The following is an 18249-nucleotide window of genomic DNA, read 5'->3' on the forward strand; positions in this document are numbered from 1 at the left end:
GCCCAGGGTAGCTCTTGCTTATCTCTCTTACTCAGAGCAGGTTTACAGGCATGAATCTGGCTTTTACTGTCCACAATGGAAGAAGCTGCTTAGTCATTACTTCTAATATTAAATTTTTCATAAAAATAATTTTTTGAATTGACATAGAGATTATGTTAGATTATTATAACTAGAGAAACATAATTACAGGTGGAAAATGTGGGGATCCACAAAGATCCCTTCTCTAAGATGTGTCCCTTAGCAAGGAAGACTCTGAAAAGCCCCATCTGGAAATATTCAGCCTGGCATTGTAGATGATGCTCTTTATGTTATGTGATAATCCTGACTTACAGTTCAGGCCCTCTTTTGATAAATACAGTACTTTTGTATTCCCTCGTGTATTCTATCTGTCAGGATCTTGGTAAAGGAAAAACACAACAAGCCCACTAGAAGAGGGACAGCTGATATGAATGATCTTTAGTTTTCAGTTGTATGCCACCCTCAGAGAATGTGAGGACATATATAAAAAATGTGAGATTCCATCAAGGGGACCTCCCTTCCTGAGTGCCATACAGGTGTTATGGAGTATAAATGTGTAGAGTTAGGCACACGTGTGGTGATTTCTGTAACTCAGCAGCTGCAGGTAACACAACACATAATGCATGGCAGAAAGCAAGTCACCAAGGCAGTAGAAGCATTTTGTTGCTTTAGCAAACTTATTTATTGCACTGTGGCTTTTTTTAAAGTTGAGATAGTTGATTTTTAGACAATTCTAGTGGACTCCTTCATGAAATATAAACTTTTGGGATTATTTATCCCATGATAAATTTTAGTATGATTCCATGAAATGTAACGAAAAGTCCAACTGCGAAATATTTTAAAAGAAACAAATGGTGGGGGGGCCGGGGGGGAGGAAGATTTGGCCTTACTTTTCACCTGGGACAAAACTCCCAAAAATCTTGGAGAAGAACAGAAGAACGCCCTTCGGGTGGCTCTGCCCTGACGGTCACGAGGTGGCGCTCCAAGGCATCGTGTGGTCCCTCTGGGGACCTCGGCGGCACGGACGCGCCGTGGTGTATCCATGGAAGACTCGGGCATGGAATCCACCGCTGCACCTCAGCCGGGTCACACACACAAAATAATAAGCGTCCGGATTTAAAATAGCAATAGCCCTAACCCCACCCCTAAGGGATTAAGGACGGGAATGCCCAAAGTAGAGGTGTAAACACGCGGAAAGCAAACAGCTTTGGCACTGCGCGGTAGTGGTTCAGTTTTATTGGAGAATAAGGACCGTGGTGTGTGGAGTTTTACTAAACACCCAGCTGGGCTGAGCAACTTTTCTTACGTCCCTTTCCCATCTCTTCAAGCTCAAAAATACTTAATAGTGCTACTTTCTGGGCAAGTGTATTGTACTGACATACATGTGTATTTGGGAGGAACTTGTCAAAAAGAGGCATCTAAGGCTATAACAGGGTGTATTTGTCTTCCAGACGACAAGTGGAACTCATACACAGTTCCACTTGACAGACAGACAGCCAGGGGAATTGGGAGTTGAAACTCGCCTGAAGTAAAGGGGAATTACTAAAGTAGCAAAGCATTTCAGCAGTGGGGTACCGGTGAAAGAAAGGTGTAAAGGAAAGAGGGGCGGCACCGCCGTAACAATAGTCTACCAGCTATTTCAGTCCTTTAAAGACAGTCTGAAAGAGTTTGGGGTCATGGGGCTTGCCTCCGAGGGGAGAAATATCTCATGTTTGAGTTTAAAAGTGAAGGATTTTCGCCTCCAAGGTGGTGGTGACAATGACACTCACATGTCCGTCTGCAGCGGAGACGATTTTGGGGAGAGCATCTCCCAGGGCTGGGCCAGGTCCGCAGGGATCCCTTGCGGAGCCGTGGTTGACCCGAGCGAAGGGCTTGGAGAAGCTAACCTAGGGCTGGAAAGGCGGAAAGGCGCACTGGCCTCCGCAGCAAAGCCCTTAAAATCTGGAGGAAGCCAGCGGCTGGTGATGACCCGTGGCAAGCGGGAGCGGAGTTAGCCGAAGCTAGGAGGTAGGCAGGGGAGAGGGGAAGGGGGTGGAAAAAAAAAAGTTGTGTTTTAGCCTGAACCCGAGAAGGGTGAAGGATCCCTGGCCGCCGTTGCCAAGGAGATGGGCAGTGTCCGCCGGCCTGTCTGTCCTCACAGCCGCGCCGTGGGGGGTGTCCGTCCGTCCGTCCGTCCGTCTATCCGTCCATCCCCTGGCGGCACCCGCAGCGCCGGCCCCAGCCGCGGGGGGGCGCAGCGCGGAGGGTGGCGATGCTGCGGGGTCGCTGCGGGTCCCTACGCGCTCCCTGTCGGGGCGGCAGCAGCGGCAGCGAGCCGGGCCGCTCTGCCTCGCCGGGCAGCGCCGCACGCCCCGCCAGCAGGCACCGCCGGGACACGGACCGGCTCCCCGCCGCCCGAGCCACCCTCCCCGGGGCGGCGGGGCGCGGGGCAGCCGCGGGGGGCGGCTCTGCCCCCGGCCCGCCCCGGCACCGCCCCCCCGCCGCGGGAGCCCCGGCGAATCAGCGGGGCGCTGTCAGGGCGTCAGCGCCGGCGGCTCCGCGCGGCCGGCCCCGAGCGCGTCCCTTATCGCAGACAGGCACCGGGGATCGCATCATTATCATGGGCACTGTTTGCTTTTCGCGGCGCTGCTGTTTGCTTTTCGCTCTCGCCTGGGCCGGCAGGTTGGCGGGAGGCAGCGGGGGCGCAGGTAAGAAGAGGGGGCTCCGCCGCCGTGCCGCCTTCCCCAGGCGCGGACGGCGCGTAGCCGCGGCCCCGGGGGGACTGTGTCTGTCCGCTCTCCTCTGCCCGCTGTAAGGTGTTCAGGGGGAGGTCACTTCTCGCTGCTCGTAGCGCCGAGGGTTTTGGAAGTTGCGGTGGGGAGGCGTTTTCTCGCATGTTTGCCACAGCCGGAGCCGAGGGATTTCTGCAGGGAGAGATGGGGAAGAAAAAGTTACTTTTCTTGAGTGCCTACGAGATAAGTATGTGCTGAGCCCTGGAGACTCCGCAGAGCAAGCGTTGGCTGGGATATCTTCACAGGTTTTCCTTGTCTGCGCATTAACCCAAAGACCTGGTGTTTTAAACAGCGGCGCTCGTATCAGTTTAATAGCTCTAATTATACTTTGTCTTTGCTTCGGTGTTTAAAAAGAAAACAAACCAAAAATCGAACACCCCCCCAGCCCTATCTGCTTTGGAATGTTGTGAGCCCGAAGTGATTTCTGAAAGAAATGTATGCAGGTTTTGAAGTTGTGCGATGAGAAATCTTTTAAGGTGAAGTACGAGCGGGGGCAGGCGTCGGGGGGAGGGAGGGGGGAGGGTGTGGAAAAAAATCCCCGTTCCTCGGATAGAGGAGTTTAAATGTAACAAAATGAACGAAGTCAGCCTAGAAGTTCTTAAAGTCCCACTAATGCAATGTGAGATGTGGAGCAGAGCAGGGGCTCATACTTGGTTTTGTCCTTTCATTTGACTCATTGGCATTCACGCCTGACTCCCAGGCATCCTCTGGTTGCTGTGAAATGTCCCCCTTGGCTCAATGCAGTTAGAATTTTTGACGGCATTATAAAGAGTCCAGCTGTCACTTTTGCTGATCTTGATGGGAGATGGGTGCCGGTTTAATGACTCAAAAGTATGAACCAAAGCATTAAAAAAACGCAGAGAAAGCCACCCAAAAACTTATTTTTCTCTTTGTGCTTGGCTGAATCTGTGCCTGATCTGGGCAACACCTAAGCTAATTCACGTAAATCACAGCTAGATTTGAATTGTCTCAGTGGTAAAAAATAAACGAATGGACAAGAAAGAAAGCAACAGATTACAGCAGCTCTGCCTTAGTCCGGAAAATTACGACGCTCGGTTTTCTGTTCCCCTCTTTCTCAAAAAAACACTAAAAAAACCAAACAAAAAACCTCTACAACAATAACAATACTGAGTCCGGGCAATTCTCTCTCTGGGATTCCAGAGGTGTCCCGCGGGGAAGCCCCAGTCTGCACCTCTCAGAGAAGTTCTCTGCTGTGTGCCATGCTACAATGTCTGCTTATTCTCCCCTCTCTAAATAGCCCCCTCCTGTTCCCAGTGACTTTGAAGGATCCCTGTGTTATCGCTGGAGATGGCTGAGTGAGCACTTCTGAAACAATTCGCATTAGGATTTCAAGCTAACAATAAAACTGTTTTCACTTTAGTGCACCTTTTTGAGGCTCTGTTAATCTAATTGGCATGAAACCAAATGCACATGCCTCTCGCTGGATGCCCGTCTGCCTCCCTGCGCAGCACGCCTGTCTCCTCGGTACTTCCTGACCCTAGAGCGGGGGCTGTGGGACTGTGCTCTGTGCAGCTCTGCGGGTCCCTCTCCGGCTGCCTGCCCGTGTCCTCCCGGGAGCCCCAGATGTGGCTGTGGCGTGAGGCAAGGAGGAGCCCCCTGGGAGGTGCGGGACTCACGGCCCGGCCCGGCCCGGCCGCGGTGGCATCGCCGCCCCGCGCGTCGGGAGCTGCGGGTGCCGGTGTGCCCGGGGAGCGGCCGTGCGCAGTGCGGGGCCGGGGCAGCTTCGGCAGGGCTATAAGTGTTCCCGTGTTCCCAGCACACCCCATCCCTGAATAGGTCAGAGGGTTTTTTTCCCCCATGCTCACTTCATTAACATTCCCACGACTACCAGATCTCGACTCTGTCTCATCCTCCTCCCTCCCCATCCTCTTTAAGTCTGGAGAGAACGAATGCCCGTCACTAAAATGTTTGTAAAGGCTTCCTGCTCTGAAAACAAGAAAAGTGGTCTGGGTCCCCCCTTTCAGAGTCGGGCATATCCAGTAAGGCACCCACCCGAGCAGGGGCCAGGACGGCTGCTGGCACTTTTTTTTCCCCTAAATGAGTGTTAGTCCAAGTAGATGATGTTATTGCAGGTTGCTTTCCTTCACTCTACCTTACCGAGTTTCATATGGTCTTCCATTTATTTATTTTTTTACTTCTCAGTAAAAAGTATTAATGTGGTTTTGCTGTTCAAATATTTCTTTTTCCCATTCCCCCACCAGCATAGTTTATTTAAACTAGGGTCTATCTTTATAAATTAAGAAAATCTCTGTGCTAGAACATGCAAGTTTTTTTTTTTTCTCCTCTTATATGTAATTTAAGCATTCTCTTGTTTTACTAAGATGTGGGTCTCCAGTACCAGACTTAAACAGCAGAAGCTAATTTCTAGTGTCTAAGTATTTTATTCATAGTGCAGAAATGTGAGACCGGGTCCCTCCAGCTCCATGGAGCAGTGCTTATAAGTGACTTGAGGAGAATATCACGTTGTCTAGTTTAGTTATTTATCCTATGTTCTCATTTCCAGCATGACACTGGGAAGGCAGGCAGGCAAACAGCTTCAAGGGGAGTATCTATCCTTGGTGTTTTGTGGCTTTGGTCTCCCTTCTTATCTGTCCCCTTGGGGTTCCTTCTGTGCTTCCAGATGTTGACGAGTGTGCAGAAGCTACGGATGACTGTCACATCGATGCAATTTGTCAAAACACACCAAAATCCTACAAATGCATCTGCAAGCCTGGCTACAAAGGGGAAGGGAAGCAGTGTGAAGGTAAGGACAGATCGGCTCCTCTCCTGTCTCTTCTCCCCTCCCTTCTTCTATTTGTTTGCTCTTTGAAAGCTTTTGTAAATAGCTGAATTCCTGAAACGATTAATGCAGATTTACAGCTGCTTAACCTCAAATCTGGGTGTTTATTGGCAAGCATCCCCCTGCTGCTTTTGCTAATTGTCTGGCACTGCAAACGTTGTGCCTGCCAGCCTGCTCTTAAGAATAAAATTGAAAAGGGAGTGTGAGGGGATGGCATTCTCTGGTAGCACCAGTTCCTCCTGGGCAGTGGTGGGCCCGCTGCCCCTGGAGCTGGAAGCGCTCTGCCAAATACATGAGTACGGGCTGGGGATGGGATGGGCCGGGCCGGGCCGGGCCCCTGGCCAGCTCCGCAGCATAGAGCGGATGGAAAGGACTCGCCATTGTTTTCTCCAGATAAGTTACAGAAGGTATTTTTCTGTACCTACTCAGACAGGACGCTGGAGTTTGATTCTCTTTGACACTCTACATGTTTCATGATTATATAGTTCTAGTCCTTGGAACATATTTTAAAAGGAAGCATTTCAGATTATTGCACTTACAACAGACTTGAAAAAACTTACTTTACTTCCCTATGTCCTCACATCAGTCTTGTAATTGAAAAAGGCCTAGCAGGTTTTATTAGGCTCTATGTACACTCATATTTTGGATTTTATGCGCTTCATCTTGTCTATTGGATCTCAGTGGAGAGATTCTCTGGTGAAAAGAACAAATGTAATCACAGTAGAATGCCTTACAAATAAAAGATGCAAGGTTGTTACTTTTTCCCACTTGTAGATACTTAGTAGGTATAATATTTTCCTTCCAAGTCTCTCTCATTCTATAGCAGAATGCAGCTTTTTAAAAAACATCTATAACCAGTCTATTAAAAAGATTGAAGACCTAGGAATTAATTTGGTCTACAAAAATTTGAAGTCATATATTATTCTCCATGGACCTCCAAAATGTTTGTTCAAGTGCCTTCCAAAAGCATTTCTGTGGTTGTCATACTTTTCTGTCGTGGGTTTAAATTGACAAATTCTGATTGTCCACCTTTCGGTGCTCTAGCATCTTTGAGCTGCTGTTCCTCTGGAAGCTGCTTTTTCTTTCTTGCTTGCAGGATAATCATTCAGCACCAGTTCTTTCTCTACTCATCCCTTCCAGGGAAAGAGCTACTGAACTCAGATAATGTAATCAAGGCCGTAGCTGTGGAGGTTACAGCATTCCCAGCATTGGTACTTCTTGTATTGGTTTTCTACATTAAAAGTTTCTTTATGCTTTAATTATTCATATTTAGTTGTTGAGCTCTGTTTAGTGGCAGATGTGGCTTATATTCATGCTTGTCTAATACACATATATCTCTGCCTGACTTGCCTTGGTTCAGTTAAAAAAACCCCAAAAATCCCAAACTCAATAAGTAGTAAAAAGCAAGAGTGATCCTTTTAACGATGTACAGAATAATGGAACATCTGTGTCTGATATCAAACTCATATCTAATAGAATTTAGTGTCTGATAAGCCTGGGAGTAAAGCCTAAGTAAACTGGGACAGACTGCAAAACTGCATGGATGTTCAGCATTAGTCAGGTAATGTATGCTGTCTAAACCAGGTGTTACTGTGCATGATATATAACATTTTTTCCTACAATATTATGTCAATGCTTCTGAAGATTTTGCATTGGTTCCATGTCTTAAATTGGTAATTAATACCAAATTTTGGTAAAAGCAGAAAGCTTCAGAAAGGGTCAGTGGCAGGTCTAAGATCTGCCTCAGGCCTACTGTACATGGAGAGTGGGTTATTTTGCATCTTGAGGTTAAGTATTCAAAACCTATGGAAATAAACAGACTAGCTTAATTGATTGGTATTTAGTATTTTGTCACAAGACAACCTCAGTGATCAGCTGTTAGACGTTATAAGATAAAAGTGACTATTAACAAAGATGAAACCCACTGGATTGTTTTTGTTGTGCTAAAACTAAAACTGGGTCATTAAATAATTCTTGTCTTGATTTTAAAGCCTAGTCTTTATAACTGGGCTTTTCAAAATAAGCCTTTTGATCAGTGAAACTAGTTACCTGTGAGAAAAAGATTTTTGTACAGATAATGAGCCTCTTTAACTAAGTTTGTAGCAATTTTCCAGTGTTGCTTCATGTGTGAAGAACATTGAGTATATCATAACTAACTCACTTATAGCCCAGGCTCTCTCATACAACCAGATTTTACTCAATGAGTAGAATTGCCATTCATACAGCACAATGAGCTTAAAGACATGCTGTCAAATTCATTCTGATAAATTTTAGTGAGCTGCCAGTTTAGGTTGTATTGAGGCATTGCAATTAATTTAGAAAGGTGCGTGTTTGTTTATTCTAAATGGTAGTCTTAAATATTGCTTTTTTTCACTGAAAATCCATTCTAGAGTAAGGGGTAGAGTGTGGAAAGTAACATTTTTTGGATGATTCTGAGGAGCACGTATTTGTACAAACGTGTCCAGTATATCAATATATATTTGTGTACTCTTGTGTATTTATTTATAGTTGTTCAAAACAATGGGATCCTTAGATCGATGCAGTAAATGTGGAGTGCAGCCACTTTGCTCAGGGTTTGCTGCTGTGAGCTGAAGGGTGGGGAGAAATATATATGACACAAATATTCCTTTAAGGACATGTGGAGAACTCTAGAAGCAATTACATGAAAATGAAACATTTTCCTGACAGTCTGTTAAGTTTCATCAGTAGGGAATTTCTTTCTGAACTTTGATTTTCTCTCAAAATGTCTTTTGACTTGGGTTTCTCCAGAGTTTGTGAAGATTAAGGATGACTTTTCAGTTCACAGATCTTTTTCTTCTTTTTTTTTTTCTGGCTAGCTTTCTTGCCTGAACCACTTGACCTGTTTCTTTCCACAGAGCACAGTTGTTTCTCCAGACAGAAGAGTTCATAATTCTTCTTGTATCCTGTCTTCTGCTTCACTCTGTAGATTTCAGTTGACCTTTTTTCTTTCTTTAAGGTATCTGTTATGCTTTGTAAATCCTCATGGTCAGCATTGCCATGATATTTTCTCATATCATGTAATGGATCAATATCCCTTGAACACAAATTCTCTAGCTGGCATTTTCATAGGACAGAATAATGTGTCCAACCCAGGTAATATTAAAAAATAATTCTCTATTTCTAGTCAATATACAGAATCCATTTATTCACAATTAATGAATTTACTTGCCCTGGCACACCTACTATTACCTGAGAAGTCTTCTCCATTGTGATTTTAGTCAGGATCTGAAATGCAGTGGGCTGAATTCAGCTGCAGGCATGATCTTTCATGATCCATAGGACTTTGTTCTTACCTTCTCAACACTGAATTTTGGCTTCCTCACAGGTTGATATCTCAACAAAATTGTGTTGAAGGAATGGAAATTCCAGAAAGTTCAAAAGGATTCCAGGTCCTGGGATTCCTTATGCCTTGACAGAGCATTCCTCATCTCCAATGCAATGTTGTGTGTTTGCAGTTGTAGGATATTCTGTCACTGAACTGGGTAGGAAGGGGTTTAGCTCTCACATCCAGCTGTTTGGGGTTTTTACCCCATACTACTGCTCTGACTACTCCAAACTCTCATGCCATTAATGGTTAAAATACTCTGTATAGTTGTTGGTTGATGTTTACCTATGCCCGTTTTATATCCAGTTAGTGTTAAGTTTATTTTATAGGTTGATTTTTTTTTCTTAGCCCACTTTTTATTCTCAGTGGGACTGTAATTTCAGTGAGTTGCTCTGGCTGTTGGTTTTTTCCTTTTGGATTATACTTTACATGTAGGACCCTTAAGACATGTTTATTGAGCCCTGTTACCTCTGAATTGTTAAACTCTACTCAGTGGTTTCCCATATTGACTGAGATTTTCCTCTTGGAACATTTTTTCCTACTGTTTTTCATGGTATTTCCAGACTTCTGCTTCAGTTCTTTTAATAATTTATCTCATACAGTTGTTACAATGTTTCTTGAACTTTTTGTGCAGAAGTGTTCACAATTTTCAGCTGGACTTTTTTGCTTTTTTTTTTTTTCAATTGTCCTGTGAAGCTTCATCATGTTGTTGATGGATTTCTTGCTGAAGGCAACATACGCATACCATGGCAAAGTGTCCTGGTAGACTCTGCCCTGGGAGGGTCATTTTCAGATTTCTACTCACTTTGGAATTTTGTGCTATAGCAGCAGCAGTTCTGCTTGACTGCTAGGTGAGTGGGATTGTGCAGTTCTAGAGATTTAAGTGGGTCACGTGTTGATGTATTTGTAGTCTTTTTCTTAATGTAAATAATCATTCTAGGTAAATAGGCAGGTGATGGTGATAATCTGCAATGATGGCTTTTATTCTTGATTGCCCCAGTGGCAGGACCTTGCTGGGTTTAACCATGGTACAATCTCAAAATAAACCATTCCTGCCTCAGTCACAGGTATATCCAGCCTCTGCATATGTCCATTGGGAACACAGACCAATTGTCCCTTCTGAACAGTCATTATCATCTTCAGTAGTTTTGTGGATGTGAAGCCAAGTTTCTACTCGCAACTGTTTGTTAGATCTGTTTTTAATGGATTTTAAACAAATCTTAGCAATTGGAAAAACATCTCATCACTTTCATTTAAATAATAATGATTGACTCTCCAGGCTTGACTTAAAACTCCTCTTATAATTTTAATCTTGTTGACCTGTTTTGTCTTTCATTTTCTTAAGAAGCTCATTCGTGGTTTCACTCATTGGGTTTTCATTTTATTATGGCCTTTGAAATACCTGTTGTGTTCTTCTCATGCTCTTCAAAAGTGAATCCAAATATTGTGACAGGGCTGCTCTGAATCAATTGATTTGGAAACACAGGACTTTCCAGACTTCTCATTTCCCAGCTCCCAGTCCAGTATCTCATACAAGAGCCTCCTTTTGTCTGCAGGGATAAAGTAAGTAAGGCACTTCTGGATGTCCTTTAAGTGGAACAATGATCCCATTTCTTTTAAGAGCTCCTTGGTGTCCCATCAATCCACTCTCAGCAGTTCTTTCTTAAGTGAGTCATCTTCATCAATGATATCCTGGGAGAGCTGGAACACTGCTGGGGGTCCTTTGGTTTCTGAAACTTGGGCGTCTTGATGCTTGCACAGCTCTAGTGAACTTAGACTTGTTCTGTCTGTCTCTGCAGAATAACAGTGATGCCACTGAACAAGGCAGCTTAAGTGACTTCTTCCTGCTTCTTCCTGATTGATGATTCTTCTGATTACAGTAGAAGGTGAATAACACTTTCAAGGACTCCCTTGGTCTCCCTGAATGAGATCTGCAGGGGATATTAGGTGCTGAAGCTGCTGTTCTTTCTGGGGTTACAATGCCTTGATAGATGGTGCTCATGTCTTGTGCTGAAGTTCATGTCACCCTCCCCTAAGGCCGTGCTCCAGATGACACCTGGTGCTCCAAGCCTGTGCTGCTGGATTTGTGAGGTTGGCTTGCAGCAGCCCATCTGAGCACAGAGCAGCACACTCTACCACCTCCAAATTTTATGGGGATTTCTATTCCAGGATCAAATCTTCCTTCCTAGTTTGATTCACACAGATTATGGCTTTACTCTGGATGATCCTCTGTGCTGATTTCACTGAAAGCAGCTTTCACAATGAAGCTGTTTTCAAAAAATGAAGGAGAGAGAATGTAAACTAGCTTCTTTGATTTGAGCTGGTAACTGCTTTTTTATTTTCACTTATTGAGTAGATTGAAACATTTTATTTGGTTTAGGCTGATAAAAGTGTTCACAGAACTGAATTCTGAAGCCTTCTATATCTCTGCTTTTTTCTTTCTCTTTTTTTGCTTCAATGGTCTGGTACTACTAATACTCAATTTTGACTTGTGAGTTTTCTAACTTGCATCAGGGGATGAATTTTCTTGGGGGATGGAGAAGTGGAGAAATAGCTGCAAGTAAGAAAATACTCCTGAGAACATTGTGTATTAAATCAGAATTTTATTACATCCTAAGTGAATTAACAGCTTATGATAACTTTTTTTCTTTTTCCTCCTTCCTGCTTCTTTCTCTTCAGTGAATAGGGCTTTTGTTTTGGTCCGAGTTGAGCCTTGATTTTATTTATTTATTTATTCAAATTGCTTTAGTTTCCCAACTTTGTTCAGTAGTTCATCTGCTAAAACCAGAATATCCCTTAGCTGGGCTGACATGCCCTGTTTAACTGCTCCCAGGGCCATCAGTCCCCATGTGTCACTAACCCTATTGTTTTCTCCTCTCCCTTTTCTTCCCTACCCTGTCCTACCTCTCAGAGCTGCTTTTTGACAGCCCGTAATGCTGCTTCAGTGAACAGCTCCCCCGGTGGTCCACTTTGGAAATCTTCCATTTTGACTCAGAAGAAGAACATTCACTCCAACTTTTTTTTTCTCTCCAGAATGCTTCTTGGATACAAATATCACTATATTTTGCATAAACACATGCCATCCCATATGAAATATGGGCCTCATTCTTCAACAGCATTACATGTAATTCTCAATTTGGAAAAAAGGAGGGTTTTTTTCCAAGGTCACATCTCTAAATAGTCGATAAGCCCCCTGTCTGCTGGATGGTCTATGGGTACTCTGGGAACTTATAAAATTTCATCAGGCCCAGCAGTTGCTAAGATGCAGAGCCCAGGGTGGCCTCCTGGGGTGATACAAACTTGGTGTTTAGAGGGAACTTCTTTCCACCCAGATACACAATGTAAATTAACTGCCAGGAAAATGATAATGAAATGAAGGAGCATAAATAGAGTGTACTAAGCTCAATAGGTCTGTCCTTCTTTTGTCTTCATTCATTTTACATCTGCCAGATACTACCCAGTTTTCCTTGTTTTCCCACCCATCACCTTTACTTCTGGTGCAGTCCCCTTTCCTTGAAGTCTTCATTATGTTGTCTTGTGTACTCTGTTACTCAGCAGTCTTTTAGCCTTATCATTTCCTTACTGCAAACCCTGCTTCTCTTTTGTTCTTTTCTCATGTATTTTCAATTATTTCTTTTAGCTTTCCTTCCCCTGTCCTCTCAGTGGCTTGCTGCAGTTACAGCAGTGTTTTTCTGACAGCCAGTGTCCCACAGCAAGACCACTGGGCCAAGAGAGCTAGCAGCTCTAAGTGCCCCATACTGGTCCTTTCCCTTGGGTTTTGTCTTTAAGTCAAAACAGCTCCTACCAGCTCTCTTTTTGTGCTTTTTCTCCACCTTTTTCCTGGCCCCCATCAGCAGCTCAGAGCTCACCTCTTCCTCAGCACATTCCTTGCTGTTGCCACCCCCTGCAGAGCCATGGCACTTCTCTCAGTGGCTGATTGCCATCATTTGTTAGCTCCCCTTTGGTTATGGGCACTGTCTCCATGTGTGTCTTCACTGACCTGCTGAAATACACATTCTTTGTTTGGAGGCTGATGTAAGACATGACCAGGGAGCCTCTGCTGGGATGATGGCAGAGGAGGAGTTAGGGAATGTGACCTCCTGCTGCTCCCTTGCCCGAAAAAGCTGCACTAATGCTGCTTCTGTCTCCTCTGCATTTGAGCCAGGTAGCATCCACTCTGTTCATTAGCATCCATGCTGGCAGGACACTGTGGAGTAATGGGAATGATGGATGGTGGATACCTGATGGTGGATACCCCAGGATGGTGGGTACAGCCTCTGCACCCATGGTACCAGTCCCAGGCTGTTCTAGCCCAGGATAGCTGTGAGCCTTAAATGCAGGCCAGGTTTGGCCAACCTCAGGCAGTCCTGAGGTGGAGGATGTATGGCAGGAATCTGTAGGGAAAATGTGCGTGGAGTCTGGTGGCAAAAGGAGTAGTACTCCCTCTGCACTGGTTTAGGAAGCTCCTTTTCCTTGATGTTGCACTTTCTTTTGCACAAGGGTGATTGATGTGGGGCTAGTCTGTGAAGAATATCACTGAAATAATACCCCCAAAATGCTCTGTTAGCATCTCTGCACTGAAAAGTCAATGAACTGGGATATAGAAGCTGAGACTCATGGCAGGAAGAAGGTGATGGTGAATAAGGTGAACAGATTTCCTCATCTGGTTTAGTTTCTGGAGCCATTGTGGTGTGAATCTACAGCATAAGATTGAAAAAAACACCTACCGAAAAAGACGTTTTGGAAACTTCAGCTGCCTAAATTTCAGCAGATGCCTGTTGAGCTTTCTTGGGGGAGGGGAAGGGGTTAATGAATTTTTAGATGGGTAATTTTTTTTGGTAAATTTTCAGCTGTAATTTGACCATCTTATTCTGTCCTGAGAAATCTCTTGAAAGGTAACTCCCTGACACCTTATTAGAAACAAAATCTGACAGTACTAAATCTGTTGAAGCAGTTGAGGGAGATTTTTTTTTAAACATAGCAAAGTGATTTTTCCATATAATCCCTTTAGAAAAAAGCTGACTTCCTGGGTTTTTTCCTTAGTTTGTTTTAGCATATATATATTTGTTTTAAATTTCAACTGAAAAAATTACCTGCTCCAAAGTAGATACCTTGCAAGAAAAATGTAGTTCATACATAAATGTTTGGCAGAGTTATAAGAAACTGAAGATCGGGTCTGACAGACCCCCTTGAAATTTCAAGACTTTTCTACACATTTAAGATGCTGAGCAAAAGGAATACCTTACATTACAGTTGGAAGAATTTTTTTGTTCAAGTGCCATGAATCACCTGAGTGCTCAAGCCTGTGCTTAATCTTAAGAAACTGTTACCTTTTAAAGTAATTATGTTTAAGCGCTTTATTAAATTGAAGCTACTGCCTTATTTTCGGTTGTAGTGCTGCTTTTCTGGAGCCTATAGAAGGTCACAGTTTTTCTTTCAATGACCAAGGAATTAAAAAAAAAATCTGGATAATTTAAAAAGGTGATTTAAGGCCTTGATCTTGCAAATGCTTTAGACTTAAACTTAGTGAAGTTTGTTTGGTGCTGTAGGACCCATAGACAACTTATCAAATTCAAGACCATTCTTTCACAGCTATTGACAATGTTTTACAGTATAGCCATCAAAGAATCAGGAATATTAAATAGACAACTTTCAGATTGTTCTGATTCTTACAGTAAATATTTTAAGCAGATGAGCTGTTATCTCAGAGAATATAAAAGCCAAGTTTCATTTACTCTCAGAGTGAGGTTACTAAGCTTCATGCTATCCTTCCCATGCCTTAATCTGCATGAACCACTGTCAGTCCTTACATTTAACATCATGCTCAGAGAGCATAAAAAATTAACTGAGGGGGAAAAAACCAAGAGCAATGCATAATACCATTTTGGTGATTAGTAATGTTGTTGGAGGGAATGGTCCTGCTGCAGAAAGTGCTTCAGAGAAGGGCAACCTCTGCAGAAACAGGTATTTGTTGGACATATAATTGCTGAAAATACTACAGGACATTACTGCTGTGCACTAGTTCTTGCTGTTGTAAGAGGGAAACTGCACTGAAGTGTCTTTGTTCTGATTTCATTATCTGGAAGCAGAGGTCACATTCAGAACTTTCATTCTCCCTCTTATAGTGGAAAAAGGGGTTGAAGTAAGTGGGGTATTTGCTTTGCTGAATATGTAGGCTAGGTAATGCATATCTGAATTGTTTGGCAGCACATGCACAGAAGGAATTCGATATCTGACTTCATACCTCTAGAGATGTCAGTGTCTCTACCAAGCAGAGTTGTGCCTTTATTCTTTTTGCACATTTCTGTTTGCAGAAATTTGTTGGGAAAGGATTCCATAAAACCTGTGGCTTGGAGACATGCCAATGTTTTTCGCTAACTACGAAGCACCAAAGTCCAACTTTACTTAGAAATTCCCATTTTTTCCTGATGCATTCCAACCTGTCTAAAGATGCATGCAATCAAAGCTCCTCTTTGCATCTCCTTCCCCCCTCCCCCCACACCACTTTTCTCTTAAAGCAGCCCAATTCTTGCTTGCACAGTGGTGGAGTTCACCTGATCTTTTGTGCAGGTCTTGGTACAGCACGCTCTACAAAGGCAGGTGCTCTGAACGGTTCACTTCTGCCCCTGATTTGGGATTTTCCCCAGGGCTCTGGTGGTGGCTTTGTGTGCATGGGCAGACTGGGGAAAGGCATCCTCCTTTGGCTGTGCTGCAGACTGAACCCAAAGCCCTGAGGGAGGCTAACTGCATTATTTGGCTACTAGAGGGCAGACACAAGTGGAACCCTCTGGCTTTTGCTTGGCTCGAATTCCTGAGGAAACGATTTTACCTCTATTCTGATGGGAGCGTGCAGACTTATTGAGAGCGCAAGAAACAAATGAGGGAAGGAGGGCTGCCAGGATTTCTCTGACCTGTGGCTGTTTTGCTGTAAGAATGAGCCAGGGAATGGGTATAAGAGAAGAATAGACAACCTCAGCCTGTTGTCTGGAAATAAAAACCTGAATACTAAAATGCTTTGGTTGGATACAGTCTGTTTCATTAGGTATAGAATGTTTCACTTTGTGAAAATGGCAGCAGCTTATTCTGTATACACGCAGTTTTACATTTAAGGAGATTATGACTTCAGAATGGAAGAACTTTTATAGTACAGTTTTCTCAAAAGCTTTAACAGTGGAAACAATCTCATCAAATTGTTTCTAGTATGATTGTTTACTAGGAAGATACTTTTTTGTGATATGGGTAAACTCTAAGTTGCTGTCACTTAAGCTTTGTATTAATAGTCACATCTAGGTGTATATTAAATGTATTTCTCTTCTTGATCCTTCTGGCACTTTGCATCCTTTCACTGTCTGTTTTGAATTTTTTTTTTTTAAAATCTTGAGGGAAATGCAAGAACTGCATTATAAAAAAATATCTGTTGACTGCATCATATGTGGTCTTACGGAGCAAAACCCAAAAGCTTTGGCTTTTATTCTAAATAGTAAATACACAGAAGTCTATTCAGGATAGCAACAGCAGTAACATTAATTTTCTAGAACAGCTTAATAACACATTTTACCTTGAGTTAATACAGAAGGTTCCAATGCACATTTCTGAGTTCTTTCACTGGACTTTGCTGCATAAAACCAAAAAAGAGTTACTAGAAAAGAGTTACCAGAATACAGTCCTGTACTGCTTATGCTGAAAGGCTCTTGGTGATGTCCATGAATATTGATGTTATGATTAGGTACTAGTCCTAATTTTGAGCTGTTTTTAAGACAAGTATTCTGATGGTCTGTATGGAAGGCAACAGACAGCTGCTGTAGCCTGCTCTACAACATCAGTCTTTATCCTGAGTAGGATAACATGATAAAATTGCCTGAGTTAGCCAGAGTCTGGATTCAAGGGATGGGGGGACATGTTCTGGAAGGACCAGCATGTTTTCCTTAATGCTGACATTCGTTGAGGAAAGCCCCAGTGTTTGTAGCTATGAGAACAACTCAGTGTTCCTGTTTGCACACAGCATTTTTTGTCTGATGGAAAGGACAGCCTGTTGTCTTTAAAACTGTGATTTATTTGGGTGCTTTGGGGGAGTTCTGAAGAGTCCAAAAGGCAGGTGAAAGGTTTGAGTGTGCACCCAGAGGGTCCTGCTGGAGATGGGCTCTGGCACAGCCAGGCAGAGGGATATGGGGGAGGCTCTCATGCCCTCAGGAATACAGCCTTGATTTGCTTATCCCATTTGGCTTGAACTTGCTAAAATAACTTGATCTTAAAGATGGGACCAGGCATGAAGAATTTCAGTCTTTGAACAAGCTGTGAAAATGGGAAAAATGGGAAATGGAAGATGAGGTGGGAATACTTTAAGAGTCCATTTATGTAAGTAGTATAAATCAGAGTTTACTTCTACCTTTATCTGTCAAGTACACACAACATCTATGCTTAAGGCCATGCCAAGTATGAGCACAACTGTCAAAATCAGAAATACACCTCTGGGAGGTTTAGTGCATGTTCTTATTGATATTTAGAAAATTACGGAAAAAAACATAATAGGAACAAACTTTATAAAACTGCAGAATATGTATTTTACATTTTGTTTTTTAAACTATTAACAACATATTCTTCACCTGAAACCTAGTTTACCATGAGTTTCTTGTTCAATAAACTTTATGATCAACAAGGAAGTAAAAAACTGAAGGGAAATAAATACATGTCTTCTGGTCTGTATTAGCCGCTGACATAGTCTTTTCTATTATAGTATTTGAAGCAGGAGGGAGTGCTTTAAATGCTTCAACCCATTTAACCTTAATTGCTTGGTTTTAATAGACATTTGCTAACTAAAGGAACCAGATTATAGCTTGAATTAGGCCTTACTAATCTTAATTAAAAGCTCTACTTTGTAATCGGAAACAGCCTATGCTTCAGACAGTAAGCCTTTCTTAAATGGCTTACTTTCAAATACTACTAAGGCCCTTTTGCTAATAATTGTTTAGACTGGATACGGGTAACCATTATTTTCCTTATATTGCACTTAATTAAAAATATCTCCTCCGTGTGGTTTTGTGCAGTCTGCTGGCTGTAAAATTGTTTGACTGGTGGGGGTGGGATTACTTTACTTTTCCTGTGGTAATTTGAAAACATGGTTCTGCCTTCATTTTAAAAGTTTTCTGGGGTCACAAGTCACAAGACTAACACGTGAATCAATAGAAACATTCGCTTCCTGCATTTGTCTGTCCTCAGGCAAACGTTTGTCAGTCACTTACAGCCATTAATAATACACCCTATAATTCTTTTAGTTCAACATTGAAATTGGGCTCAGGCACTTGATTATGGTCTCT

The 18249-nt window shown here is 43.1% G+C and overlaps 1 protein-coding gene across 2 annotated transcripts in view; it reads left to right on the forward strand.

Moving 5' to 3' along the window:
- Positions 1-2536: 2536 nt before the first annotated feature.
- SCUBE1 (signal peptide, CUB domain and EGF like domain containing 1) overlaps positions 2537-18249 on the forward strand; it is a 196158-nt gene continuing 180445 nt past the window's right edge. For both annotated transcript variants that reach the window (XM_030959460.1, XM_030959461.1), the window contains exons 1-2: positions 2537-2705; positions 5431-5553. In XM_030959460.1, coding sequence (XP_030815320.1) covers positions 2618-2705; positions 5431-5553 — 211 coding nt within the window. In that variant the 5' untranslated portion in view covers positions 2537-2617. The remainder of the gene's footprint in view (positions 2706-5430; positions 5554-18249) is intronic.

This window comes from Camarhynchus parvulus, chromosome 1A, assembly GCF_901933205.1.
Source record: "Camarhynchus parvulus chromosome 1A, STF_HiC, whole genome shotgun sequence".
NCBI lineage: Eukaryota > Metazoa > Chordata > Aves > Passeriformes > Thraupidae > Camarhynchus > Camarhynchus parvulus.